Raw genomic sequence first — 26760 nt, 5'->3', positions numbered from 1 at the left:
CTGCTTCATAGGATCCAACCGCACCCCCTGCCACTGAAGCAGAAAGTGGGCTCCTCACCCCGGCCCCCCAGCCCCGTGGGACTTGTCCCTGTCCAAGATCTACCCTCATCTCCCCTCCCCTCCTCCCTGTCTCCTCTGTGCCCACCACACTGGCCAAATTCCTCAGCCACCTAAAGTAGCCATCCTCCCCTGCCCCTGTCTCCATCTTCCTTTACCCTGCTTTTAAATGCTTCATAGCACTTGTCACTACCTGAGTGTGTCTTTACTTCTGAATATTTTACGACCTGTCTCCCTCCTTACACGCAAGCTCCTTCTGGGAAACTTCCCAGAAGGTGCCAGACTAGGCTGGGAGATTGCCTTGTCCTCGAAGATCTACAGCCCCGTGCACGCAGTCAACGCGTCATCGCTGCCTGCTGCCTGCTCACCGGCTGGACCTCTGCCCACAGTGGGGCAGCGAAAGGAGCCCTGTCCCAGGAAGCAGGAAGCCAGGCTCTAGGTCCAGACCTGCTGCCTGCACCCTCTAGGATCTCAGGAGCTTCTCTCCAAGGCTGCTCCTCACCTTTCCAGTGGGGATAAGGACACCTGCATGGACCGTCTAATGGTCCGTCACTTATTCACTCATCAAACAAACACTGAGTTCCTATCCTGGGCCTGGTCTTGGGCTAGAACCTGGGGGTAGAGGTCTGAGTGAGCAGACCCCACACGGCCCGCTCCAGGGGCATCCTTCCCCATGGGCTCTGAGAATGAGAGCCCTGGAAAAAGACAGGCTTGTCCCCTGCTCTCCTGGAACGCACATTCTATTTGGGGGGGTGGCTGGGGGAGCTGGTGCAAAAGTAAAGGAGGTAATTTCAGGTGGAGGCAAACCCTAGGAGAGAAAATTGGCGATGTGTCAGCGAGTGCAAGTGCTGAGAGGAATAAATACAGTAGCAAAGGAGGAAGCTCTGGGCAAACAACAAACTCCACTGGTTGCCAAGTTCGCCCCGCGCCCTTTGGCAGAGGGAGAAGTCACTGTCGGCTGCAGCCTGGTCTCTGCCTCCCTCCCACAGCCAGGCTCCTCCCCACACAGCATAATCGGGCCTGTGTGGGTGGAGGGGACTGTCACCACTGGCTGATCTCACAGTCCTTTGCAAATGCCAAGTACTTATGTAAGCCCACTCACTAGAGAGATAACCACCGCCCTGATTGCCGGAGGGCAGCCTTCCTCACCTGGCAAATTGGCCAGAGGGCTCGGTTTACAGGCCTATCTCGGCACTGATCTCCCAGTGACATTTAGAGACCTGGACAGACCAAGTTGTTTTTCTCCTTCCCCCTCTTGCCCACCAACTGCATCCCAGAGCAGCCACTGGTTGCTAGGCAACCTGTGACTGGGCCTGGGTGCAGGATTTCAGAACCGGAGGCTGAGGAGGCGATTAACCCTTGCAGGGCAGCTCTTGAACTGCGGTGTAACTGGGGATGGGGGTGGGGAGGTCTTCTCCCATGAGGGGCTCATGACTTGAGCTCATGCAAGTGCACAGGAAATGCTTCAGAGAAATCTCTCAACGGTAATAAGGAAAAGCGCAGTGCTTCTGCCCAAAGCAAAGGGGAAAAGAAAACTTGGATATGAAAGGCAAGCTCGGCTTCTAAAAGAAAGGGCATTACCTATGCACCTGCTGTGGGCCAGGGCCTTTAGCTGGGTCACTCTAGCCAATCGTTACAGCAACCTCACGAAGTACGTACTATTTATCCCCATTTTACAGACTAGGAGCCTAAGGCCCAGGTGGTTTTGCAATTACCGGGCTAGAAGGGGTGACGCCAGGATTCGAACCCAGCTCCGCCCAACTCCAAAGCACTGCTCCCTCTGGGCCTCTTAGCAGGGTACCCAGGGCTAGGACAGAAGGATCTGGGGCACTTCAGAGGAGCAAACTCCCCCTGCCTTTCTTTGTCCCCCTGGGCTGGGGGTGAGCATCCTCGTGAATGTGCTTCAGGCACTAAGGTTTGCATTTGTGTGAGTCCTCGAACCAACTGCACCCCATTACCCTCCAAGGGCCCCCTGCCACTGTGGAGCGTGGCATGAGGTAGGAGCACTGGCCTTGGGGTCAGAGGACCAGGGTCTGAAGCCTAGCTTTTCTCTCCCTGGCTGTGTGACATTGGCATCTCACTTAACCCCTCTGAGCCTCAGGGTCCTCCTCAATAATGGGGAGAAGAATGTCTACCTCAGAGGCTTGTCACGGAGATTCCAGGTACTGGCACAGACGTTCACAACCCACAGCTGTTACTACAACGCCTATTTTGGGGATGAAGAGACCGAGGTGCAGGAGCCACCAGCCAGACAGTGCGTTCCAGAGCACTGGAAGGGCTCCTGACGCTCGTGGTCCTGTCTTGCCAGTTACTTGGGTCAAGCCTGTTCCCTCTCTGGGCCTCAGCCTCCCTGTTGTTACAAAGAAGGATTAGTCTGGGTGGTTGCTAAGGGCGCCTCAGATTCTGGAAAACACCAAGAGAGCAGGGCCCGAGGTTGCCTTGTTCAAGTGCCCCTGGTCCCTGGCACAGCGCTGGCCTTGGATGGGCACCCAGTGGGTGCTCAGGCATTACTGGGCAAGTGGATGAATGTGCCCGAGTCCCCCATAAGGTCTCAGCACCTACCAGCAGCAGACCGAGGATTAGAACCCAGATCACCCAGGTCTCAACCCTATTCCAGGGATCAGGGCCTTGGCAAGGTAGGGTGAGGATGACAGGGGTCTGCCTGAGACCCACTAGCTGGGTCAGCTGAGGAAGGGGAAGCTGATATCCTGGTGGTGGCAAGGAAGTGTCCCTGTGTGCTAATCCCCCAAGCAGGACTCTGGCCTCTGGGAGCCTCATCGAGTTGCAGAAGTGACTGACCACTGCCACTCAGCAGGGGCTCTCCAGCTCCCAGCCCCTGCACCTTCTGCCACCTCTCGGCACATGCCTAGCAGAGGACACGCCTCCACCTGGTGTTCCGGCCTCTGTTCCATGTCCCACTCCTCCATCTCCTGGGGTCCTGGGTGGTGGCTCCGACCCTCATTGGGAAGTGAAGAGGCTGACAATGGAGCCGCTCCAGGCACACACAGTGCCGAGGTCAGCCCTCTTGGGCACAGCCCACCCCCAGGAGCCGAGGGCGGAGACTCAGTCCAGGCCTGGGACTGACGTGTGTGAAGGTCTTTGCACCTCCAGAAGTTCCGCTTCCCCGCTCAGAGCACCTCGTCCCCCTGCCTCGGTCCCTGTGCTTGCCAGCAACGTTAGAGGAGAGAGCTCCTCGGGCATATTTTCTGTAAAACACCTGCCTTTCCGATCACTTAAGATGACACTCGACGGCAGATCTTGAGACCAAGGTGAAAAGAGGTGAGGGGAAACCAGTGAGAGGAAAGCAAGACCATGAGCCAGCTGAGAAAAGAGGCAGGGGTGCATCTTTGGGTCGTGCCCCCTCCCTCACCAACCAGCAGCCAGCTTGCCCCAAGTCTCAGAGGTGGGGCCTGGGGCAGGGGAGCAGACACTTGGTCTGGCCTCCAGAGGGCAACAGACACCAAGCAAACAATACGTTGGGGGTCACCTCCTCCAGCCACCCCCCACTCCATCTCAGTGTGTCCTGAGCCAGAACCCAGGGTGGGGACGCAGTGGGGACCTGGGTCTGAGCACTGAGCACCCCCTATAATGGGGGACATGAGGACAAGGAAGGCAGTGGTTTCCTGACCTCGGGAGGAGACATGAACTTCAAAGCACACTCACAGCTGTGAATAAACACATGTGGGGACGAAAGGGGCTCTGCTTCTCCAATGGCCGGGGGGGCGGGTAGGGGGGAGAGTCGCACACTCTCCAGGGAGGTCAAACCACCTTTGCTGGAATGAGCGACACTCACAAGGAGCCCAGGACTCTCAAGTGCACTGCTCTTTAGACTGAACTGGCCCTGGCCACACCCCCTCCCCACCCCCAAGGCAGCCCTAGAACACCTCCCCGGACATTGGGGCCACTCCCGAGCGCTGGGCATTCAGTACTTGCCTGCCTTTGTTCTTTGTCCTCTTCCTTGAATGCCCTTGATGACACATGAGTTCCCTTCCCCACTCCCTCCTATTTACTTTTGTGTCCCCCAGAGTCCCTGTCACAGTGCTTGGCACGCAATTACCCTTAACAAACATTTGTTCAACTGAAAGACAGCAGAGCCGCTTTGTCAACGCATGACAGACACAAGGAAGACTCTAGTTCTCAGCAGAACAGTTGCCAAGCGAAGCTGCAAATCCAGCATAATCTCAAGTCAACAGTAGTTTAATGAGCATGTACTGCGTGCACCGGCTCCACGATCCCACCGGGTGCTGGGCGCAGCTGCGGGCAGGAGCCACCGAAGAGAGACACGGCCAGGACTCCCAGGGAGCTCTGGTTCTCGGTATTGCCGCCACTTACCATCTCGAAGCACTTGCAAAAATCTCATTCCCTAAAGGTAGTGTGGATCCATGAGGAGGCAGATGTTAAGGGAAGGCTCAGGTTCAAAGACATTTCCCCACAGAGACTACTCACAGACCACGGTGCTGTTGATGATGTGGAACTGGTAGCTGTTCAGCAGGGGCTGGCAGCCGATCTGCTTCAGCTTCTCGTAGCAACAGTCATGCGCCAGGCAGCACCTGGGGGACAGACCAGAGAGGGAGAGGGGCTGTACCGTGGCCGGGCCCTGGGGGGTTGGCTGGAGGACCGGGGTGGAAAGGACTCGCCTGCCTCCTCCCCTGGACGAGAAGGCGTGGGAAGTAGGGAGGTAAATGAACGACGATACTAAAAACACTATTAATAACCACTCATATTTGGTGTGCCCTGTCCAGTACCTATGTCACTAGCCTCACAGTAACCCTATGAAGTGAGACCACTGTCCCCATTTCACAGGGGAGAAAATGAGACTCAGATGTGAATTTCCCAAAAATACACAGTGGGAAACTGACAGATTCAGGACTCCATTTTAGGGCTACGTACTCATTCATTCACTGAATGACTTTTTACTGAGCACCTACTACATGCCAAGCACTGTGACAGTCTCTGAGGAGACAGTTGTCAGCAAAAGCACATAGTGCTTCAGATCTTACTCTCCTGGTGCTCAGAGTGACAGGGTGGGGGCAGAGGCAGGAGGGGAGAACATTCGAGGGAAGGAAACAGCTGGGGAATGGCCTCAGCTCATTTCTTAAACCAGCAGGGAAGGGGCAGGGAAGCAGACACCTGGCACTGGACCCTAAGACACAGAAAGAAAAGGCTTTTGGCGGATGCCCTTGGCCAGATGCTTCAGGCCTCCCCCTCCCTGTCCCCGTGTGCAAGCAGGCTCTCTGCCATCTGTCATCTTTGGCTAACAGTGTTACATTTCTCATCTGCCTTTGAACTTGAACAGGGAAGGCGCAGAGTATCAAAGGGCCTTGACGTTAAAACAAGCAAATTCTTGTTCAGATCCTGACTCTGCCACACAGTCGCTGCATGTCTTCGGGCTTTGCCACTTGGGTTTCGTGGGTTCTCCCTGTTGTCGCCTGTACAACAGGGATAGAACACGGCCCCAGCCACTCATTTCGAGGACTGAATTTAATTATGCCCCACATGCAAATCACCAGTTCCTGTGCTCAGCACACGGGGGGCATCTCATCAGTGTCAGGTCCCCTCCAGGGCTCTCGGCCCTTCCAGCTGAAGCATTCCATGTCTCAGGAGCCCGACCCAGAGAAACCAAGCTCCAGAAGCGACACTTCAGGCCCCGTGGTGGGGACATATTTGTCCTGGCGAGGTTTAAAGTGGCAAGGAACATCTTGTTCCTTATTCCTTCCAATGAAGCTCCCACACGCCCCCGTTTCCAGCCTCCCGGGCCCTCCCTCACCAGATCACACCAAGCTCCATTTTTCCAGGAATTCACACTCCCTGACCCCCATCCTTGGAGTGGGCCTGGCAGCCAGACTTGTGCCACGTGACCTCACCCAGATGAGTGACTTTCCCAACTGGGCCACTCAGATCCTCTCTCCTGGGACAGGGAATTAGGCCTGGGAGACAGCGGGTCCTAACAATGCGGGTGCTGAGAGAAGACGACATTTGCCGTGAGAACTGAAAATGTTTCTAGAGCTCTGAGCAGGACCGACGGCATCATTCAAAAGTCCTGGCACCAAATGCAAACGTAAGGAGGTGCAGGGCCCAAGGATCGCTGGTCCCACGCAGCTGCACAGGCTGCAGGTTCGGAGACTCGGCCCTGGTCTTGGGTTCCTCCAGACCCCCCTCCAGCCCCCGTTCAATTTCTGCTCAGGTTCACCTGAATTGGTTTCTGTCACCTGCAATGCGAGAGTTCCGATACATGCCCTCCCTTCAAACACGGGTTTCAATGCAAAGTGCACGATAGGAGGCCTTGGAGCCTGGCGCTCACCTGTCGGTGTCATCCACGGGGGTCCCTTTGCCCCCGAGCCCGCAGTAACAGCCGTATCCGTAATAGGAGAAGAAGGCACTCCGCCCCGTGATGTGCTTGACCATCCTTTGAAACTGCCAGAAGCCGCTGTGCGTGAGGGCTACCACTGCCAACGGGGAAATCAGGGAGGGGACACAGTGCCGTGAGAGCCCTGCTGCTCTGGTGGCCTTCCCTGTCCGGCACGCCCTGCATTCCGGGACTCGGTAGCCCCTGAGCAAGATGCGCCACCAGGCTGGGATCCCCGGCCCCTCTCATGGGGAAGGAGCTCGGATCGGATCGGATCGGATCCACCGCGTCACACAGCTGGTTTCTCGCTAGCCCAGGATGAGAAGCCAGTCTCTGTGAGGTTCAGAACTATACCGTCAACTACAGTCTTCCCCAAAGTAGAAACCCTCCAGCCAGGCAGAAACTCCCTCAGGTCTGCTGTTCAGTGTGAATGGGGTAAGTTCAAAGCCAGAAATGCCAGGCCCCACAGATATCACAGGGCATTAACAGTCTCACAAGAGACACAAAATACTTCAGGGGCAGAAAAGATAACCTTAGTCCATTTTTTAATAGCAAAAACGCATGGATCCAGCAATTTTTACTTCTAAAAAATGCTTACAGGAGTTGGGGGGAGTGTGTGGGTGTGTGTTTGCTGCAGCGCTGTGATATCAAAAAACTGGGAACTACCCCCCTACCCACTGGCGGGGGATTGTAACTAAATGATGTCTTGAAAACACACCACTTTTAATAGCAATAGCCCAAGGCAATGGGATTGAGGAGGTAGGTGGGAAAAAAAGCAGGCAACATTTTTTTGTGTATGTTTATGCTGTCTTGATTTTTTTTACAATGAGTATGTATTACTTGTCCATTAAAATGTGTGTGTGTGTGTCTCTAAAGTCCTAGAGGATGTATACCTAACTTTTTTTAAGATTCTATTTATTTATTTTTAGAAAGGGGGAAGGGAGGGAGAGAGGGAAACATCAACATGTGGTTGCCTCTCACGCGCTCCCTTCTAGGGACCTGGCCTGCAACCCAGGCATGTGCCCTGACTGGGAATCGAACCTGTGACCCTTTGGTTCGCAGACCAGTGTTCAGTCCACTGAGTCACGCCAGCCAGGGCTGGGATGTATACCTAACTCTAATAAATGGTTACACCTGGGTGTGGGAGACGGCTCGGAGTCAGGGAGGACAACAAGGGACTTTGTTTTGTTACTCGATACTCACTTATTTTACTTTTTAATTTCAAGCATATGTTAATCTTGCCATACAAATAAAATAAAAACATGAACTCGAAGAACTAACAACAGAGACAGAAGGCTTGGGGAAATCTTCCCAGGAGCCTTCCCATCACGTACTGTGGTTTCGGATGTCTTGTCACAAAGCGCCCAACAGGGGGCTGAAGCCCGGGGGTGGTCCCTGCTGTGCAAGGGACCCCTAGAGAGAAGGTGGAATCTTCTGGGCGCACCACAGGGCGGGGGACGGCAGAAGTGGCATCCCTGAACATGGGTCCCCCACATTACGACCTTGAAAACTTACATTCCACCACTAAGAGAAAAGGAGAGCCTCATTTTTGACATTTTGACTGAGGGACCCAAAAGTTATTGCTCCACAGCGGAAACACAGAGAAGAATGGACTTAGACAAATCTCCACTCCACTAATCGAAGAGTCGAAGGATTTTCCAACAGAACTAACACTGTTTCCTACTACGTTCTTTTCACTTTGCGGAGGTATGTGATCTGATCGCCCAGTAGCAATGACTTTTGATTGCCCATTATTCCATAAGTCACCATAGGGGTGACTTTCTGATGGAAAAGAATTGTCCCTACATGAGCTGGGTAGGTGTCTAGGGTTGTGTTCTGGAACCCACGTGGCTTGACATCAAGGCAACTAGCATCCAGAGGAGAGACCCCTGAAGGGGCTGCGTGTGATGAAACAGAGTCAAACGCCCTCTTTCTTAGCAAGCGCCTGTGACCTTTGATTCCCCGGAAGTCTTGGGAGGCCCCAGCACTGGGATCAGCCCGTTTCGCAGAAGAGACAGAGCGGGAGGACATGCGTGGGAGCCTGCTCCGCTTCTGATTCCCTTTTGAGTGACACGGGATGTCCCCTCACCCAAAGCCCCCCCAGGAGGGACCACCCCCAGGACGCACACACAGGGGTAGGAGCACAGCACCTTGGAACTCCCGCAGCTGCGCTCTACTCACAGCAGGAGGCGAAGACCGTGAGAATGCAGAGGACCCTCATTCCTGAGAAGCCCAGGGGGTCCGAGGCCCCTAGATCTCAGCTCCCTCTGGTCCCCAGGGGCCGGTCGTTGAACTCCTGTGGGGGGAGGAAAGGACCAAAATGAGGCCCCAGCTGCAGGGCAGACCTTGGAAGGCCCTCAGTGGGGAGCTCAGAGCAAAGAGATCTTTTTCAAACCCGATTATCTCTAAAGATGATACTCTTTCTGGTATTTAGACCTAAATATGAAGATAAGAAAGCTTCAGTTGTTTTAAAAAGTGCAGATAGCTTTTTTCTTTTAATTTCTTTCTTTGGCAACATTATCTCTTCGTCTTGTTTATTTTTTCTTTTGAGGAGTCAGTATTCCTTCTGTTCCCAAGTTCAAGGGCGTATACGAGGTTCACGATGCAAACCCAGGGCAAGAACGTGGAGCCCTGTTGGCACGGTAGCTGCCCTCCACCCCACCCGTGTTTTCCTTCCTTATTCATCAACTTAGCCCTTAGGCTTCCTCTCCTTAAAGTGAGACTAAAAATGCCTATTATTCCTTCCCAACATTTATTAAGAAATGACTAAGTGTCAAGTGCCGTTTTCTTTAAAGGCTTCATGGGTATTACACTATTTAATCCTCAGAAAAATGGGAGAGAGTGTATCATTATTTTAGAGTTGGAGAAACTGAGGCCCCGGGACTTGATGAAGGGTGAGAGCACAGTAGGAGGTGTGGCGCGGCCTCCTATGCCAGCCTGTAGGGTGGCAGCCCCCAAGCTGGCGGGTGTCTGAGAGCTTCCCTCTCAGACCCATCAATTCATCTCAGACGGCGAGGAAACACCCACTGGCCTTCTTCCCCATGGAGAAGACAAGGAGGAAAGAGCTGAACGACCCACGAGTCAAGGCTCACTCCATCGCGTTCATCTCTTCATCCCTGGAGTCTCCGTAGCACAGCGCCCAGGACAAACTGGTGGTAATGGTAAGGGTGGGTAACATTCGCATCACACTTATTCTATACCTCACACAGTTTCTGAGCACTTCACATATACTTACGCATTAAGCGCTCACATCCCCCAGCTAGATCAGTACTAATATTACCCTCATTTTGCAGATAAGGAGACCAGGCATGGAGAGGTGAGCAGTATTAAGTGTTGGGGGAAGGAATGAATGGACGATCGGAGTACAATCATGCTGCAAGTTACAGAAATCAAAACAAAACACAACCTACTGAGGACCAGCACGGGGCTGACTAAGCACAGTCCGTGGATTATCTCCTTGAATCCTCTTGGAATACTCCCAAGGAGGCAGAGACCCTCAGCCCCAGTTTATTGAGGAGGGAATCGACACGGGCAGAAGTCAGGTACTCATCCCTGCAAACTGATAGAGCCAGGACTTAGCCCAAGTGGGTCTCACTCCAAAGGTGGCACCCCGAGCCCCTTAGCAGTTCCCCTGCCTACCTGTGGGTCACTGAGCAAAGAGCTGTCCTTATCCAAAACACAGCAGAGAAAACAGAACCAAACAACCCGGGCATTTAGGCAGATGCCACAACACTCTTATTTTAGACACAGTTCTGGCAACGCATGAGCGTCTTTTTCTCAGACCCAGAAGTTGAACGGGAATAAAGCTCGAATGGCTGCCCTTAGCAGGAAGGCAAAGGAGAGGGAGAAATGATTAAACCAGTAACTGACCAAGCTGTGAACCCGGGGCCATTGAGAGCAGGGCAGATGGCTCTAGCCACCTCAGCAGTGCTGTTCCAATGCACAGTTAGGCACTTCGTGTTGCCAAGAAAAGCTTTCATTTTGCCAGAGACTGCAAAGGTGAAAAGCAAATAAGCTCCTGCCCTCAGCCCAGCCCTGGGGGAGGTCATTTAGACTTGGAGCCAGATACCCTCAGCAGGGGAGTCGGGGAGCGGGGAGGGAAGGTACCAACTGGCAGCTTGCTGGATCTCTCAGTAGAAAAGCCGTGGAGTCAACATTCCCAGCATCATCACCATCAATTTAATTCTCATTTTCCAACCACCTACCATGAAGCAGGCTACTTTGTGTGGGCAAAGTAGGGGGCAGACATGGGTTCATGACCTCCTGAAGCAGGTGTGCAGTATAACATGAAAATATGATAATGAGCATTAACCCTGACTAAGCCCTTACCACATGCTACGCCCCTCACATGCACTCTCTCATTTCACTCTCACAGCAACCCTATTCTTATCATCCCCATTCCACAGATGTGGACACTGAGGTCCAGGGAAGTTACACCAGCTGCCCAAGCTTCTCAGCTAGCAGGCGGCGCAGCCGAGATTCCAACTGACTCCAGAGGCCATGCCTGCAGCACCCGTGGTGGGGCAATAGGTGGACAGGAAACAGACGAAGCGCCTGCAGGGGTACAGGGGGCAGGGGGCGGGGCGTGGCTGTGGGTCCAGGGCAGGCTTTGGAGTCAGCCGGACTGGGGTTTTAAAGGGGCCCTGCCGCCCAGCAGCAGGGGGGCCCCGAGGCTCAGTCGTTTTAGAAAGCCGTCTCGATGGAAGAAGAGGGGGGCTGACCTAGTGAGAGTGCGTGGTGCCTTCCTGGCTGGCATGTTCTACCGGGCCAACGGGGACCAGAAAAAGGATAAGAGGTTTGGAGAGAGAGAAGGTGTTTTGGAAAAGCCTTCGTGAAAAAGGTGACTTTTAAGATGGGCCTTGAAGGATCAGTGAATTTGGGTAAACTCCAAGGAAGGGAGCAGGCTGGGAGAGGAAGGAGCAGAGACCCCAGAAGTGAGAAGTCCGAGGGCCCATCTGGGAAACCAGTTGGCTGGAGCTCAGGAAGAGGCCTGGGGCATAGAGGGGACCGCGGCTGGGAAGGAGGGTCTCCGTGTGAGCAGGCATGACAGGGACCTCTGACCACGCTGCCGAGAACCCACACTGCATGTGTGCGTTATAAGGTTTGTCCTTGGCAGACACCTTTTTTAATTTTTTTTATCCTCACCCAACGACATTTTTTCATTGCTTTTAAAGAAAGAGGAAGGGAGAGAGAGAAAAACACTGACGCAAAAGAGAGGCATCGATGGGCTCCCTCCCGTACTCTCCTGGACTGGGTGGGGATCGATGCGGGATCAAACCTGCAACCTAGGTACGTGCCCTGATGGAGAATCAAACCCTCAACCTTTCATTACGGGACCCAGCTCCAAGTAACTAAGGCACGCTGGCCAGGGCTGCAGACACCTTCTTTAAAGCCAGATGGGAGACAAGGGCAGCAGAGTCAGCCTCTCTCTGAAGAGCAGGTGGGCACAGCAACTGACCAGCCAGCTGCCTTTCCTTCCCCCCAGCCCCCCTCTCCTTTCACACTGTGCATTACACAACACCTGGAGCAAAAGGCACACACTGCGAACCAAATGTTAAAGAGACCCTAGGCACAAGCACCATCCCACAGCCTGCCTGTGCACGCGCACGCACACACGCTCACACACACACAAAGGGGGTGAGAAGCCAATTTGATTTTCCCAAAGATTGCATAACTCTTAGGTGCTATTAAAATAGCTGATGAAGAAACCATTTTCATCTTTTTCCGGTGGGCGTTCAGGGCTGAAGAGCATCGCTTAGATACTCGGACAGAATCATTTACAGGAGATAAGCCACCAGCACAGAGTTGCAAACCCACCAGCTCCCCCAAACCGCCACCTCTGGCACCCTCTCGGGGCCTCAGATACCTCCCTGGGGGTCCGGGTGGGTGCGGGGGTGACCGGAGCGGGAGGCTTTCCCAGCCAGGCCTTCAGCAGCAGCTCCCACAGACGAGGCACTCCTTTACAGATGGGCAGAAACACCACCACTGGAATGACCGCCTCCTTCGCAGACCTCAGCACCCTCTGTGTCGGTGCCAATCACTTCGCACATTATCACATCCGGCCTGTGCCTGCTCTTCCACCCTTGGCTCAGACGGAATCGAAAATAATCTGATCTATAACTCCCTGGGTGTGCAATGTGTCTTCTCAACCGAGTGGGAACGTCCTGAGGAGGGCGGGCATCGTGCTCACATTGTACTCGAGTTGCATGTGTCTCGGGCAGGCAAGACAGCAAATATTTCGCCACAATGCCAAGACATGAGTCCTAATTCTTTCCTCTGGCAATAGGGTTCTTGTGTGCCCAGTAACATTATCTTCTAATATTACGGTCACTAAATTATTGACCTGCGTATTCCCAGAGTCTAGAACAATGCCCGGAAGACAACAGTCCAGTTAGGACCCCTTCTGAAGGCATCTTAATTCCAGCGTGAGCTCTGAAGGGTAAGCGGGCACTAGGAAAAGGACGGGGAGGAGGGGTTGGGGAGGTTAGAGAAGAATGTTCTGGGCAAAAGGGACAGCAGGAGCAAAGGCCTGGGCGACGGGGAGCGTGTGCATACATGTGGCCCCGTGACAGAGAACAGGCTTCCGCGCAGATGTGGAGGAGCCGTCTGACTAGGGCAGAATCAGAGGCCACGTCCCCTGGCGTCAGAACAGGAGGGAGAGGGGAAAGCATAGAGACAGGGGCAGACACGTTTGTGGGTCCTGGTGGCAGAAAGCTGAGAACGGTTCCACGTGATGGCTTCTATTTTCTCTCTGAAGAGAGCAGTTTACCTTCTGAACAGAAGAAGTAAGGGGAGAGGTGGGAGGGAGGCTTGAGAGAGAGAACAAGGTTTGAAACAGCCTCTGGGGAGAAGCGAGACAGAACTCCGCTGGGGAGAGCGGAAGGATTTCCGTGCAGGGTTAAGGGCTCAGCTGAGGTTGGAGACGGCACGTTTCCATCCCCCTCCTGTGGCCGGTCCAGATTTCTCCAGGGCCTGGCTGTCAGTGGCCCCACGGGGGTTTCATCATGTGGGAGGAACACAGAGCAGCAGCCAGGGCGTTCAGCATTCTTGCAAGAAGTGAGGGAGGTGACAGTCCAGGGAAGACCAGGCCGAGAGGCGGGGAGAAAGCAGAGAGGGCGGAGGGGAGTGAAGCCTCCGAGGTGCTGAGAGACGAATGCGGTAGAAGTGACTGGAGTTGCTGCAAGTGCAAGAAGTCCTGGTCTGGAAGGTCCAAGCGGGTGGAAATGTAGTTGAAAACAAGGTCCCGGATGGGATGTGGCCCGGAAGTAGGAGGCAGACGGGGAAATGAGGACAGGTAAGGCAGAAAAGTGGTCCCCAATGTCCTCAAAGCAGCCACTCAGTCTCTAGGGTCACCAGGAATCAGTTAGTCCTCCAGCTTCATCTAGAAACTGGGAACACTGTAAGGGTCAGGGTCACAAAACAAGCTTGGCAGGCAGATGGCTCCTCGCCCCCAGCCCCCCCGTCCCAGGCCAGAGCTCCAGGCTCCCTCCCCAGGAGACAGGAAACCAGAGAGCGAAGCCCAGAAGCCTTGCCAGGATCCGGGTCGCCTACCCCACCTCCACTCGGGTGCCTGGCCCCTGCCCTATCTCAGCCGGGCCAAGCCAGTTCTGGCCAGACCGGAAGCACGTGGCCCCCCCACCGGCGTGGTTGCCCCGGCGACCGGAGCTGTTTACCAGGGGGGACTGAACCCGGTGGCTGCCGCGGATGGAGCGGAGAGGCGAGGTGAGCAAGCCCAGGCCTCTGGCTCCCAGTCTTGCTCTCGCCCCCAAGGCCTGGAAGGGATGGAGAGAGGCCAGACCCGACCCCCCATCCCATCGTCGGGTGGGCCTCCCCACACCTGAATGGGGAGCCCTGGGAGACAGGACAGGGGTCCCGAGAGGGGTGCCTATGCCCCAGTGGCAAAGCCAGCCCTGTCGGCGGAGCTCACTGTGGCCGGAACAGGATGACTCCAGGGCTCTGCAGAAGCCCGGGGGCCTGGGAATCTGTGGGGCCGTGCTTTCCTGGCTGGGCAGTAGAGATGGGACACAGACCCAGAGGGACAAAAGGACATCCCATCAGGAACATGGAGTGACCGGAACCAGATCTGAGCCTCCCCCACACCCGTGCTCCTTCACCCAAGTCAACTAGCACTTTCCAGACTCCCGTTCTTGCCCCTCCCCCACCCCCTCCCGCTACTGCTTGGGCTTCTTCCCTTCTGGAGCTTCCAGTACTTGGAAATAACTGACTATGCCCCTCCACCAATCCCCCTTGGAATCATGCCCACTTCCTTTTCCAAACCTCTGATCACTTGGTGGACTGTGCTCCGATTTTTCCACTCCCCCTTGAACGTAGCGCTCTGCGGAGGTCACTGCATTCTCGTCATTAGTCCTGGTTCAAACCAGGAATGGTCGCGGAGCTTTCTCACCCTCAGGCCCACTACCATCTCCTGTTGGTTCTTCTGAGCATTTTTCATCCCGGAAACTTCACAAGGAGGGGAGGGGAGGGGCAGGGGATCGCATTAACTGATACATATTTTTAAAAGACCAATTCAGATGTGTGCATCCTGGGCACATACCGGCAGATGGTTTGTGGGTGGCTGTATTTGATTGCATGTGCTGTAGGCTTAGATGTGCGTTGCGGATGAAATGGGGTGGTCTGACCCCGTGGTGGGAGGTGGGCCCTAGCAAAGCAGGAATGTGACTTTGGCCTCTCCTATCACATGTTCCTTCTTTCCAGCGGATATGGTGATTAATCTTAAGGAATGAGCACCTGCCCTTTGGCAGCTCCTTGGAAACAGTCCCCCGTGTTTGTTTCCTGACTCCTAGCAGGCCTGTTGGGTGCAGCTTTTCTATTTGAGTAAACTGGCCACTTGCCTATTCAGCCGGGGGCTTAATGGGTGCCTGCACCCAGATCTTGTCAGATGGCTCTGTGGTTGCATCTGCCGGGCGGAGAGGTGGTGAGATGAGCCGAGCTGGGATCGTGTGGCTGCAGAACCCTCTCTGCACTGACTGCGGCGAGGTGGGCAGGGCGCGGGGCGCAAGGTGTGAATATAAAGGCACAAAGTCGGCCTGGGTCCCCAAACACCTGTTGGCCCCACTTCTCCTGTCCCTGTTCTAGGTGCCAGGGAGCGCTGGTGTTCCCGCCGCATAACAGATGGTCCCTGCGCCAGAGGGAGGCAGAGGGTTATGAAAGCAGGTTCGATGGCGCGGTTTTACCTGAAGGAGGTGTGAGTCTCTAAATAACCATGAGTGGGCTTATGAGAATGAGTCATCACCGAGGTTTTTCTCTGAGATAGTTCACAGTCATGTTATCTTATGACCATTGTGTCTTGAATATGACACCCCCTGAACATGGATAATTATACAGTTACCAAAAGGTATAGAGAGAGCGCCTGCACATACTCAAGTTTGACTGTTAAAAATAAGCCAGCAGAGCGCCTGGGAGAACACATGACTTTCCTTCTCGAAGTTGTTAAAGAAGAGGTTTCTAAGTTACCAAACTTACTGACAGTGAAACCTTCCTGACGCATGTGTGGGAGTGAGAAGCCAAGTCTGTGATAACTCTGTGGAAGCTGTGGCAAATTAATAGCCATTCCGCAGGGGAGGGGTGGGCAGAGAGGGGGAGTGGTGTGCTGGGGGGGGGGGGTGCTTATCTTTGGCCGAACAGTTGGACAGCCGTGCCCTCCTTGTGCTGTGCAGACAGAAAGTGCAGAATCGCTTCATTACGCGTGAAAGACTTTAGAACCAAACCGAAAGGGAAAAAAAACCCAACACATTCTTCACAGTTGATCAGAAAATAGACTCAATTAGCGAGGAGATGGGCAGGCTTTGGGGATGCCGAGGAGGAAGCCCCCGGACCCCCAGCCACCAGATCGGGTGTGAGAGATCGGGGAGAAGAGGGAGCTGTGAGCGTGGGAAGGCTCTGTGAGCAGAGAGGAGAAAACACAGAGGCCGCTGGGTTCACAAGGAGAGGGGAGCTCTGTTCAGATTTTGCCCTGAGTGGGACTTCAGGGAGACACAGGAACGTTGTGTTTTGCTAGGTTGTGGTTTGAGTGGAGAGGAAGAGGATACTTCCTGCAACTAGGCAACAGTGGTGACGTGCACAGGATAGCAACGTTTGAGTGCAGAGCTAAGGGTGCTCAGAATCGTGTGCTGAAGGCAGCTTGGAGTCAGTGAATTTGCGGTATTAGATGAAAGTGTGGCTTAGAAGGGATTCCTTAGAAAGCGGGTCTCTCATCTTTCTGAGGCAATGTCCACAGGCCGGAGCTCACTGAAATCCCCCGGCCAGCACTTCCGTGCAGTGGGTGGGGCAGGCGTGAGTCCCACGATGCACCGGGCTGGGTAGCGTTGACTGCACCCCGAGGAAAAGCTCTGAAGTGACAGAGCTTTTGGACAGAGCTTTCGGTAAGGCATTTGGACCTAAAATGATAAAAGCACTAAGCAAACAGGAGACCAAAAACAAAAGCAAAAAAAAAAACCCTTACCATTTAATTGTCTTTACTATGCATTGAGCCCGGTGGTCACGGCCTGAGCTACATTGCTTCAAGTTACTATCCTCATGTGACAAATGAAAAGACTGATGTGCAGAGTTGTGTAAATAATGTCTTCAAGGTCGTAGAGCTAATTCTATAGATGAGGAAAGCGACGGACCAGAAAGACGGAGTGACTGCCCTGCGGTTGCCTAGCCAGCTCCAGACAGCCTGAACTAGAACCCAGGTCTTAGGACTCCAAGGCCTGTGTTCCTTGCACCCCAATACACTGCTTCTTCAGGGGCCACGAGGCACTGGGCGTTACCAGAAGGTGTTTAGAGGGATGGTCAGCCTGTGGATGGAAAGAACAGCAGTCCTGGTGGTGGCTGGCCTTCAGAGGGAGGCAGGAACCCCAAGTCCCTGCCATGTCCTGGGAAGATGTAACTGGGGACTGGGAGGAGGAGGTGGCTGTAGCAGTGTCAGCGAAAGGGCCTGCACGGTGGCCAGAAAAGAGGAAAAGGCCTGCTTTGGCAATGGCAGGCCAGCACAGAGAAATGCGCACGCCTCCCACCCAGCTTGAGGACACTGCCTCCGTGTGATTTCATGAGCGCTCCTGAGCACCCCAGGTGCCAGAGACAAATCTGAAGGCCCTCGCGGTGTTTCCAAGGCAGAAACATAAACAGTGAGACAAAAACATAAACAGTAGGAGACAGGCTGTGGTGCGTGCCAGGGGAGACGCCCAGCCTGGTCCTCAAGAACAGGACTGGTGTCACAGACCTGGGCTCTGTTTCAGGCTCTGCCACTAGCTGGCTGTGTGACTGCAGAGAAGTCACTCTGCCTCTCTGGCTCACATGTCTATAGTATTTGCATGTGCCTCGAGACCCCTTTGTGGTCAGTCTAGGACAGCATTTGTCAGCGATGGCCCACAGGCCAGATCCGGCTTCCCACCAGTTTCTGTGTGGCTCCTGGGCTGAGAGTAGCTTTTATACTTTTAAATGGTTGGAAAGAATCAAAAGAAGAATAATATTCTGTGTCACATGACAACTCAATGAAATTCAAATTTCCGTGTCCATAAACGAAGGTTCATTGGAACACAGCCACACCCGTTCACTTGCATAGTGTCTGTGACGGCCTTCACCCCAAAAGAGCAGAGGTGAGTACTTGCGACAGACCGTATGGCCCGCAAAGCTGAAAATATTTACTCCCTGACCATGTGCAGAAAGGTTTGACAACCCCTGGTCTAGAGCCCGAGGACATCCCCAAAAGTTCTGGCCAATGGGTGGATCAGGAAGGAAACCTACCCCCCCACCCTCCACCCCCGGTGGCAAAGTCAGGGCAGTGGAGGGACAGTGCACTAAGTGATTAGTGCAGAGCCACCTCAGTGACAGCAGGAAGGACAAGGAAGAAAGAGCAAGCTAGGGGTAGATTGGTAAAGAAGAAAAGGGTTTAGGGAGAGAGGGGAAACGGGGTCAGAGAGCCCTTGAATGCAGTGAATACTGGAGCAGAGCTCACCGCCGTCCCCTGGTTCGGACGGACAATCTCTCACCAGGGAGCGAAGAGAAGTCGGTTGGTCTGGCCCTCGGCTCCGGAGTGAAGCTGAGCCTGGCTTTCCTGCTTGGTGACCTAACAGCGCTGCTTCGGCTCTTTGGGGCCAAAGCAGCCCTAGTAACACGGCTTTACGTAACTGTGTGTGGCTGGCCTCGTGCTGCAGTGTCGGGGTCGAGTAGCGGGAACCGAGATCATGTGGCTCCCAAAGCCAAAAACATGGACAGAAAAGGTTAGCCGGACCCTGGTCTAGGTTGTAGTATGTTCCTTCTCATCATTCTAGTCTCAGCTTAAAGCTTCCCCCACCCCAACTAAGAATAAGAGATAGTCCACCCTAGTCACTCTCTAATGCAATATTTTATTTTCCTCATTACAGTTATTACTATTTACGTGGAGTTTTAACACTTGCCTTTCCTTGCTATGATAATTTGAGTTGCAAGGATTTTGGTTCACTGATACATTCCAATACCTGGAATGAATGAATGAATGAATTAATGAATGAATTGCAGCTGGTGCCCCTCTCCGTTGTGGCCCGTTGGCTTATTCCAGGACCTGGCTGAGATCCAGAAGTCCCAGGAAGGTGAATCCATGGCCTCCTTTCTTTTTTCCTGCCTCCTTAGGGGTCTTGAGAAGCAATGGCCACGGAAGCCACCGTGAACGTCGCCCCCACTGAGTGCAACCCCATTGTCAGCACAGCCACCGACGGCTTCGTTTGGCAGCCAAACTCACTGAACATGCATGTCATACGGCCCAAGTCCGCCAAGGGGCGTAGGCGGCCGAGCCTGCACAAGCCCCAGGGCGTAGGGCTGTGCTCGCACGACACGCCAACTTCTCCACCTCCAGCCATTCCCTGCGAGTCGCCAGGCAGCCGGAAACCAGGAGCCTGTGCGCCCAGATCGCCAAATCAGGGAGCTCCCCACGAGGTCCCCGAGCTGCTGCAGCAGGTACCCGTAGGGGCTTCCTCATCCCTCAATAAGTACCCGGTCCTTCCTTCCATCAATAGGAAGAGCCCAGAGGAAAGGGCCTCGGAAACGGTCGCTAAAAAGGCTGGCTCCCTGCAGCTGAGCAACATCCAGGCTTTGCACCAAGAGGAGGCCTGCTCCATGAAGACACGCCAAGAAGGGTCCAGAGCTCCCGTGCGTTCCCCAGAGAAGAAACGCTTCGCCCAAACCAGGAGGCAGAGCCCTTCCGGGGCTGGCGTCCTGGAGGAGCCATCAGATCAAGAGCCAAGGCTGCTGCTTGCCGTGAGGTCACCGTCGGGCCGGAGGTTCGTTCGCCACTTCCGGCCAACCGACAACTTGCAGACCCTCGTGGCCGTGGCTGAGCACAAGAACAAGGCCACCTACCACCACTGCTGCATCGAAACGATGGAGGTGCCCAGGAGACGCTTCTCTGACCTCACCAAGTCTCTGCAAGAGTGCAGGATCCCCCACAAGTCGGTGCTGGGCATCTCCCGGGAAGACAGGGAAGAGCGGATCTGAGTCCACAGCCTCCCCGGCTGGGGTCCTGGGCCTCCGAGCAGGAAGCGCACTCGGGTGCCATGGCCTCCGGGGCAGAGGGTTCCGAGTGCCCTGGGAGCCCGGTACAGCTCTGATTCTTGGGATTCTGGTCTTCACAGTGTCTCCTTTGAAGCAGTGAAATGTGCACCTGCACCAAGTGCACTAAGAAGATTCTCTTCCGGTTATTAAATTCTCTCCACCCCTAGAGTGAACTGGTCGGTTACCAGGGTTGCTCCCTGAACAGCTGTGGGCATACCTCCTTCTTCCTAGAGTTTGGGACCTTCATGGAGAGCCTGCTCGCCTTTACAATGATATCCATCCATCTATCTATCTATCTATCTGTCTATCTAATCTATCTCCTTCTCTCTCTCCCCCTCTCTCTCTCTCAGCCAATGGTTTGCCTTTCTGTATTTGACACAGGATTAAACACTCCCCAGAGAGGATTCTAGTCTGGTAAATAACCAGGGTTCAAAAAATGTCAAGCTGGCATTTGTATTTCTTGCAAGCATCTTTAAGAAACAGGTGGTGACCCTGTTTTGGAAGCAGCCCCCATGCTGGGCTCATGTGGCTAGAGTTTCCTGCGGGTTTTCTGTTTAGGCCAATGGCCGCAGAGGAAAGAGCAGGTCTTTTGCTCATACAAATCTCCCACTACATCAGCATGTCGAAAACAGCCCGAAGGCTGGGAAGCACATCGCTTCCACAGCCATAGCTACGTTGAAGTAGAGCCTGACCAGGTTTGCAACTTTTGGTAGCCAATCTCTGAGTGTAAAAATCTTCCAAAAATTCAGAAAAGCCGGTATAATGTGATTTCCTTCGCTTGGGTTAGCAGTGGAATCTTTTGTTTTGGAATCGCGTAAAACCTACAGGTCTGTACAGGTTTATGCTACAGGCCCTGCGGGCTTATCTGGGCGTGGAGACATTGTTTCATCCCCCAGTTTCAGTGCGTCCTCAGCTTTAAACACTGAGGCTCCAGGGGCACCCCTTTTTTCTGATTTAGAAATCCCCGCTGGGGGAGGGCACCGGGGTGTGGTGTCACATGCTGTGCCTGTGCTGAGAGAGCATGTGACCATGCGTCTGGCTGACTGGCACGAAGCCCTTCTGACCGCCTTAGCCTGTAGCTATATGGGAGGCCACAGTCTTGTTTCTCCGACTCTGGTGACATGAACAGTTTGCCAAAGTTCTCTTGTATCGCTAGCTTAGCAAGACTCCCACGTCTCATCTGGATCCCCTTTCCGGCCAAATCGCTACTCGGAGCAGGGAAACTTGGCCCCCTGCCCCCCGCTCAGCCGTGGCGAAGCCCTGAGAACAGATGTGCACTCAGAGAAGGCAGGAGCTCTAGAAGCCTCTCATTGCTGCTGCCTCCACCGCAAGTGCATCCTGGCCACAGAGAAGGGATGTGTTTGGGAACGTGACTTCCAGAAAATCGAAACTTAGCCGCGGAGATTAGTGCCACCATCGTTTCTGCTGACGGAGGCTTGCCCCGTCCGGTCGGCTTCCCACACCACCCAGCTCAACCTAGAACAGGTGGCGACACTTCTGAAGACCGGCAGGGTTTGGTCAGCAGCTCCTGTGACTGCGAAGGTCGGCCCAGGCAGCGCGTGCAACTGGCCCGGTCTCTCGATGACGGACCACGAAGGAAGGGACGGCGTCTCGAGACTGGTACTCACAGTACAGAGCTGCACCTCCCACCCAGGACTCGAGTACCTAATTCTGCCTTTGATCTGGGGGGGGGGCGGGGAGAGCCTCCCACGAAATCACACCTACACAGCGGTAAGAATAAAATGCCACCCACCTGGGGCTCGTTAACTTCTCCAGGCAGGAAATCTTCCGAAGGCTTCAGTGGAGTGGGGCGTGCTCACACGGGTTAGAGCCGCTGCCGTGCAGCTTCGACTGGGGGGGGGGGGGCGATGAAAACGAGGGAAGGCAGGAAGCCTAGAAATGTCTTAGGCTCTGAGAACAAAACTAGACTTGAACCAGCTTAACACATTTTTTTTTGTATTTTGGACAAGAGATGATGATTCTAGCCGTAAAACAGATCTGCGGGAAACTGAGTCGATGGAGAAGCGCATCTTCTATCTGAGCCCGAGACTTGGGCTGCCACACTAGCGGACGGAGAGGTTTGGTAACCTGAGCTTCGGTTTTCTCCTCGGCCAGCACCCGGCTCCGCTGTCCGCTCCACGGCCTCTTCCCCTGGTGCTCCAGATGCCCGCCCCTCCAGTAGCTCTCCTTGTCAGCTTCTGTCAGAGCATGAGGCTTGTCTCTGTGGAAAGAGGCTCCTGAATTGCTCCTAAAAATCATTCCCCGGACTCTCCCCTTGAGGTTGGCAAGGGGAGGCTACATCGGAATTTGCAGAGTTCCCCATGGCTCTGCGCTCGGGCCTCCTGGGCGAAGCTGGGCCCAGCGCACTCCTCTTGGTGGCCCCAGGTGGGTCCGCTTTACCCACTGTGTGATCACAGACCTCAGTCATTCATTTACCCGGCAGTCACGGAGGGCCCGCCCTGCGCCACGTTTGGGGATGGGCGCTGTCACCCTAGCAAGACAGCATCGGCGAGAAAACATGAAACCACCTCCTCTGGACTCTCGCCTCCAACCCAGCTGAGGCTGGGGCTGCAGCTTCATCCGTGAAGGGCGGTGCAGTGAGGATCAGGCTCGACCTCCGCTGTGTCGTCTTCCTACCTCATGGAAATGGCAACCCTGCCACCGACTCTGCTGATGGCACTGGGGAGGCGCTCACTAGGGGTGCGGTAGGGTCTCCCAGTGTGCCCCCCATTAGAGTCCAGCAGGGAAGTCGGCTCTGGCAGCAGAAGGAACAGCAGGGGAAACCAGTGACTCATCACTTAGAATCCAAAACATTGTCACCAACAGATGGCAGGTGGTTTTAACGCAACAGTCCTTGCCCTGAAAGGACCGGGGGATGCAGCCAACAGCCATCAAGCCGAGAGAGCCCTGCTGAAGGGATGGCCTGTGAACATGACCATGGGCCAGCAGTCGCCCCCGTCAGATTGCCCAGCAGTCACCGTGGGCGGTCCTGCACAAATGGAAAGTAGTCGAAGCGGCCCGGTGACAGAGCACGGTCATGCGTGACAAAAGCAGGCAATCCCCACGCTGAGCTCTGCTCTCTTCTGCCCTTTTAAATGGGTTTCAATGTCAAAGCCCTGTCCAGGAGGCAAAAAAGTTCCTCTTTCCAGCCTGTTGTGTTAAGATCTTCGTAGTAAGTTGGGATAAGTGGGTGCACAGTTTCCTGCGGCCTGGGTTATGTTTTAGATGGTCCTTTTCTATGATAAGAGGATGTACTGTGCTACCTTTGGACAGAATTGCAGAGAACGCTAGACTGTTTTACGCCAGCATTAGTTTGGACATCGCTCCGAGAGGTACGCAGGATCATCGGTTTTCTTCGTCTGCTAAGGCGACACCCCGCACCACAATGGAAAGTTTGCCAACTCTTTCCCCTTGCCCCCAAACCAGAACCAGCCCAATGCCGCCCTGGGAGCAGAGGAGATCAGAGGCCACCGCGGAGGAGTCAGCCATCCAAGTGCAGCAGGCCTCTGGTGACTCACAGCGTACAAGACAGCCGCTCACATTACAAAAATAAAACGGGGTGTTTTATTTTGTCTCCACCGGTGATGTGACATTTTCCTTTCCTGACTAGGGCAGTCTCTACCAGCCCTCGCTGGCGTCCCTCTGTGCTCCTCCACCTTCCAGCAGCCGAGGAAGCAGCGGCGCCTCACAACAGCCGATGTGCGGGAACAGACCTCTGCAGGTATTTTTGGATCCACTTAACTCCCATCCAAAGAGGCTGAACCACCGATGTGACAACTGGCAACGGGTTCAACTAAGCAAGCCTCGCTCTGACGGTCCTGCCGCTGTGCTGAGAGTGGACTGTGGGGGTCACCGTGGGAGATGGGAGGCCAACTCCTGCATGTGGCCAGTAACCAGGGGAGGGGACAGTGGTGTGGGCCAGGCTGGTAGCCACAGGTGTCAGGAGAGGTGGTCAGCTTCTGAACATACGATCTATTTTTTTACGGGGAAAAAGAACAAGAGAGTTGGGCCAGGTGGGGTTTACTCCAGTGGACGTAGCTGACCAGGTCACCAGTGGGGACTGTCTCTGCAGAAACAAACAAACAAACGAACAAACATGGCAATAGCGAGACACACACGTGGTGATGGGAGAGACACTTCCCAGCAGTTTCCCTTCACAGAAAGGAGATGTGTGAGTGAGCTTGGACGAGGGGTACAAAGAATCCCAAAGCCTTCATTGCTTTATTAAGAAGAGATGCAGCTACAAAGGTGCCTATTTCACTTAATGTGCACGTTAAACAAAATCAATGATCAGGCAGCTCTGGGGGTATGATCCTTGACCAAGGTCGCTTAGAAAGAAATCCTTGTTCCAGTGAAATAACACATTGTTTCTCGCTCCCCTTCTCCCCTGCCTCCCCCGCTGCCCTTCTTTCCAGCCGTTCAAACCCGGCAGCTGATTCCGGACGGTTTTTTTGTGGGAGGACAAACAAAACCACTGTCCTTTGGCCTCGTTAACAAAGCTCCTTGTTTTGTGTTTTTGATGCCCAACTATTCTGTACAGTCAGGACATCTGGGCAGTTGGTCCTTTTTGTCACCAGCGGAGAACCACCTCTGACGTCCATCCTCTGATAGAGAGGTAGGGACCAGGGGTCCACTTTTGTTGGAGCACCACCGACAGGCAGCCCGGGTCTGCTCTGGCCCTGGCCCAGTCGACAAGAGCGGCCAGCCACCTGTGGACAAACCGTGGGGATGTGGCGGCACCTCTCACCCTCCCAACTGGGAAACACAGTCTAGAAATGGCCTGCTGTCCCCACGCCAGCCCTGCGTTCAGCCCTGGGATACTGCAGTGTCAACGCAGACCAGACTTAAATAGCTCCAGACTCTGTAGGGGGGTTGCGAGTTTCCCAAACCCAGGCCTGGGCCTCAGCTCACTCTTGTCCTTCTTTGTGGAGTTCCCAGCAGCCCTCATCTTCTCCAAAACATCTGTAACAAATGCACTCGACACATACCTATTAAGCACCTGTATTTTAGGTACATGTGAGGTCTGTCAGTGAACAGCGCTGGCCCCAAGTCCCTGCCTTTTGGAGGTTACCTTCTGATGCTGGGAAACAGAAAGGAAACAATACAGGTAACAAATGATCATAGTGTGATAGAGAAGGTTACATGAAATGGAAAACAAAGGCAGAGCAGGGTCAGGGGATCCGGCGAGTCTGGGGCAGGTGGTGGTAGAGGGTGAGCTCTCTTTTTTGCCGATTTTAGATTTTTTTTTAAATCCTCACTCACTGGGCATCGAACCTGTAACTCTTCGGTGTATGGGATGCTGCTCCACCCAACTGAGCCACCCCAGCCAGGACGAGGCTGAGATCTAACATGGGTGGTCAGAGCAGACCTCATTGACAAAGTGACATCTGAGTAGAGAACTCGAAGCAGGTGAGAGGCAGCTGTGTGGTTAAGGGCGAGGGGACAGGTTTCTGGCAGAGGGGACACAAAGGTCCTAAGGAGGGAGCACATCTGGCCTGTCAGAGAGAAGGTGGGTGACCAGAGTGTCTGGAGCCAGGGAGGGGTGGAGGTGAGGAGTGGGGGTGGGGAGACGGGTTACGTGGGCCTTTCAGCACCAATGGGGAGCCACTGCACGGCGCGGAGCAGCGGAGTCTTATCCGACGGTTGCCTTAGAAGCAGCACGCTGGCTGCTGTGCTGAGAATGGGCAAGGGTATGGGATGGAAGACCAGGTAGAAGCTGTGACTTCCAGAATCCAAGAAAGATATGAAGAAGACCAGAGTGGCAGCCACAGGTGTCACGAGAAGCGGTCAGCTTCTGGGTGTATAATTCATATAAAAGTAATACCTAATTTTATACTAGAAGAGTATCAAAGTGAAGTCTAGTTTATAATATGCACCATCATCATGGATTATTTCTCCAGGCAGAGGAGGCTCGTTCTCACAGAATCCATTTCACTCTGTCCTGTAAACAAAACACAATCTCTTTGTTTGTTCCTGGGAAACTTGGAAAATGGAGAGAAGATTGAAGAGGAAAATGAAAATCGCCCATATTCCTCTCAGTCAGAGATAACCGTTGTTCATATTCTGGCATTCGTTATTTCATTCTTAAAGATTGAGTTTATTTAGCACATTCTTCTTTTATTAAAGATTTTATTTATTCTTAGCGAGAGGGGGAGGGAGGAAGAAAGAGAAGGAGAGGAACATGGACGTGCAAGAGAAACATCGATGGGTTGCCCCGGCAGAAGGCCCAACCAAGGACTTGGCCCGCACCCCAAGCACGTGCCCTCACGGGGAATTGAACCCAGGACCTTTCCCTTTACAGGACGACGCCCAACCCAATGAGCCACACCAGTCAGGGCTGCACACCGCTTGCCCGCCAGGAGGCACACACACGTATATTTAACATTTGTAATCCCAGTGAGCACAGCAATTTTGTATTCTTTCAAATACCTACAGTCTTCGTAATTAAGACTGAGTAATATTTCAACGTGTTGTACTGTAATTTATTAAACTATTTCCTTTTCCAGGGCACATTTACACATTTCTGGGTTTTTGCTAGAGAAGTCGATGCCAAATCTTCATTTATATAACTTTTTTGCATCTTCTGAATTATTTCTTTTGGACAGATTTGTAAGGGTGGGATAGGTAGGTCAAATCATATAAAAGACGTTATGAATTTTGCTTCGCTATTCGAAGGATTGTGTCACAAGCCCCTAAGTTTTATTGCTGCATCTTCAGTTTTGCGGTTACTGCTATTTATAATTTTCCTTACTTCTGTTGGTGAAAAATAGAAACCAAAAGGTTTTTTTTTTACATGTCTTTCATTGCTATTAAATATCAACATTTTA

General features: G+C 53.7%; 2 protein-coding genes across 5 annotated transcripts in view; one reads left to right on the top strand and one right to left on the bottom strand.

Moving 5' to 3' along the window:
- PLA2G2C (phospholipase A2 group IIC) overlaps positions 1-14419 on the bottom strand; it is a 19200-nt gene extending 4781 nt beyond the window's left edge. Inside the window, exons 1-4 of one of the 3 annotated variants that reach the window (XM_037032857.1) lie at positions 14331-14419; positions 8585-8699; positions 6359-6503; positions 4504-4607 (exon numbers count right to left, since the gene is read on the bottom strand). In XM_037032857.1, the coding sequence (XP_036888752.1) occupies positions 4504-4607; positions 6359-6503; positions 8585-8624 (289 nt within the window). In that variant the 5' untranslated portion in view covers positions 8625-8699; positions 14331-14419. Of the gene's footprint in view, positions 1-4503; positions 4608-6358; positions 6504-8553; positions 8700-12269; positions 12966-14330 lie in introns of those variants that run through there. The other 2 variants (XM_037032858.1, XM_037032856.1) reach the window with 2 other exon arrangements.
- UBXN10 (UBX domain protein 10) lies at positions 13074-26760 on the top strand. Of its 2 annotated transcripts, none has more exons than XM_037032854.1 (2): positions 13074-13697; positions 19016-26760. In XM_037032854.1, the coding sequence occupies exon 2, from the start codon at positions 19031-19033 to the stop codon at positions 19874-19876; it is 846 nt and encodes a 281-aa protein (XP_036888749.1). In that variant the 5' UTR covers positions 13074-13697; positions 19016-19030; the 3' UTR covers positions 19877-26760. The 2 variants fall into 2 exon arrangements, with proteins under 2 accessions (XP_036888749.1, XP_036888748.1); XM_037032853.1 differs by lacking the exon at positions 13074-13697 and adding an exon at positions 13886-14125.

The sequence above is a fragment of the Sturnira hondurensis genome, unplaced genomic scaffold, assembly GCF_014824575.4.
Source record: "Sturnira hondurensis isolate 20B ecotype Veracruz unplaced genomic scaffold, ASM1482457v3 Scaffold0021555, whole genome shotgun sequence".
Classification (NCBI taxonomy): domain Eukaryota; kingdom Metazoa; phylum Chordata; class Mammalia; order Chiroptera; family Phyllostomidae; genus Sturnira; species Sturnira hondurensis.
This window is presented reverse-complemented; position numbering and strand designations above follow the sequence as displayed.

Coding starts and splice junctions, on each gene's coding strand:
- UBXN10 (XM_037032854.1), top strand. CDS start 19,031: ATGGCCACGGAAGCCACCGTGAACGTCGCCCCCACTGAGTGCAACCCC.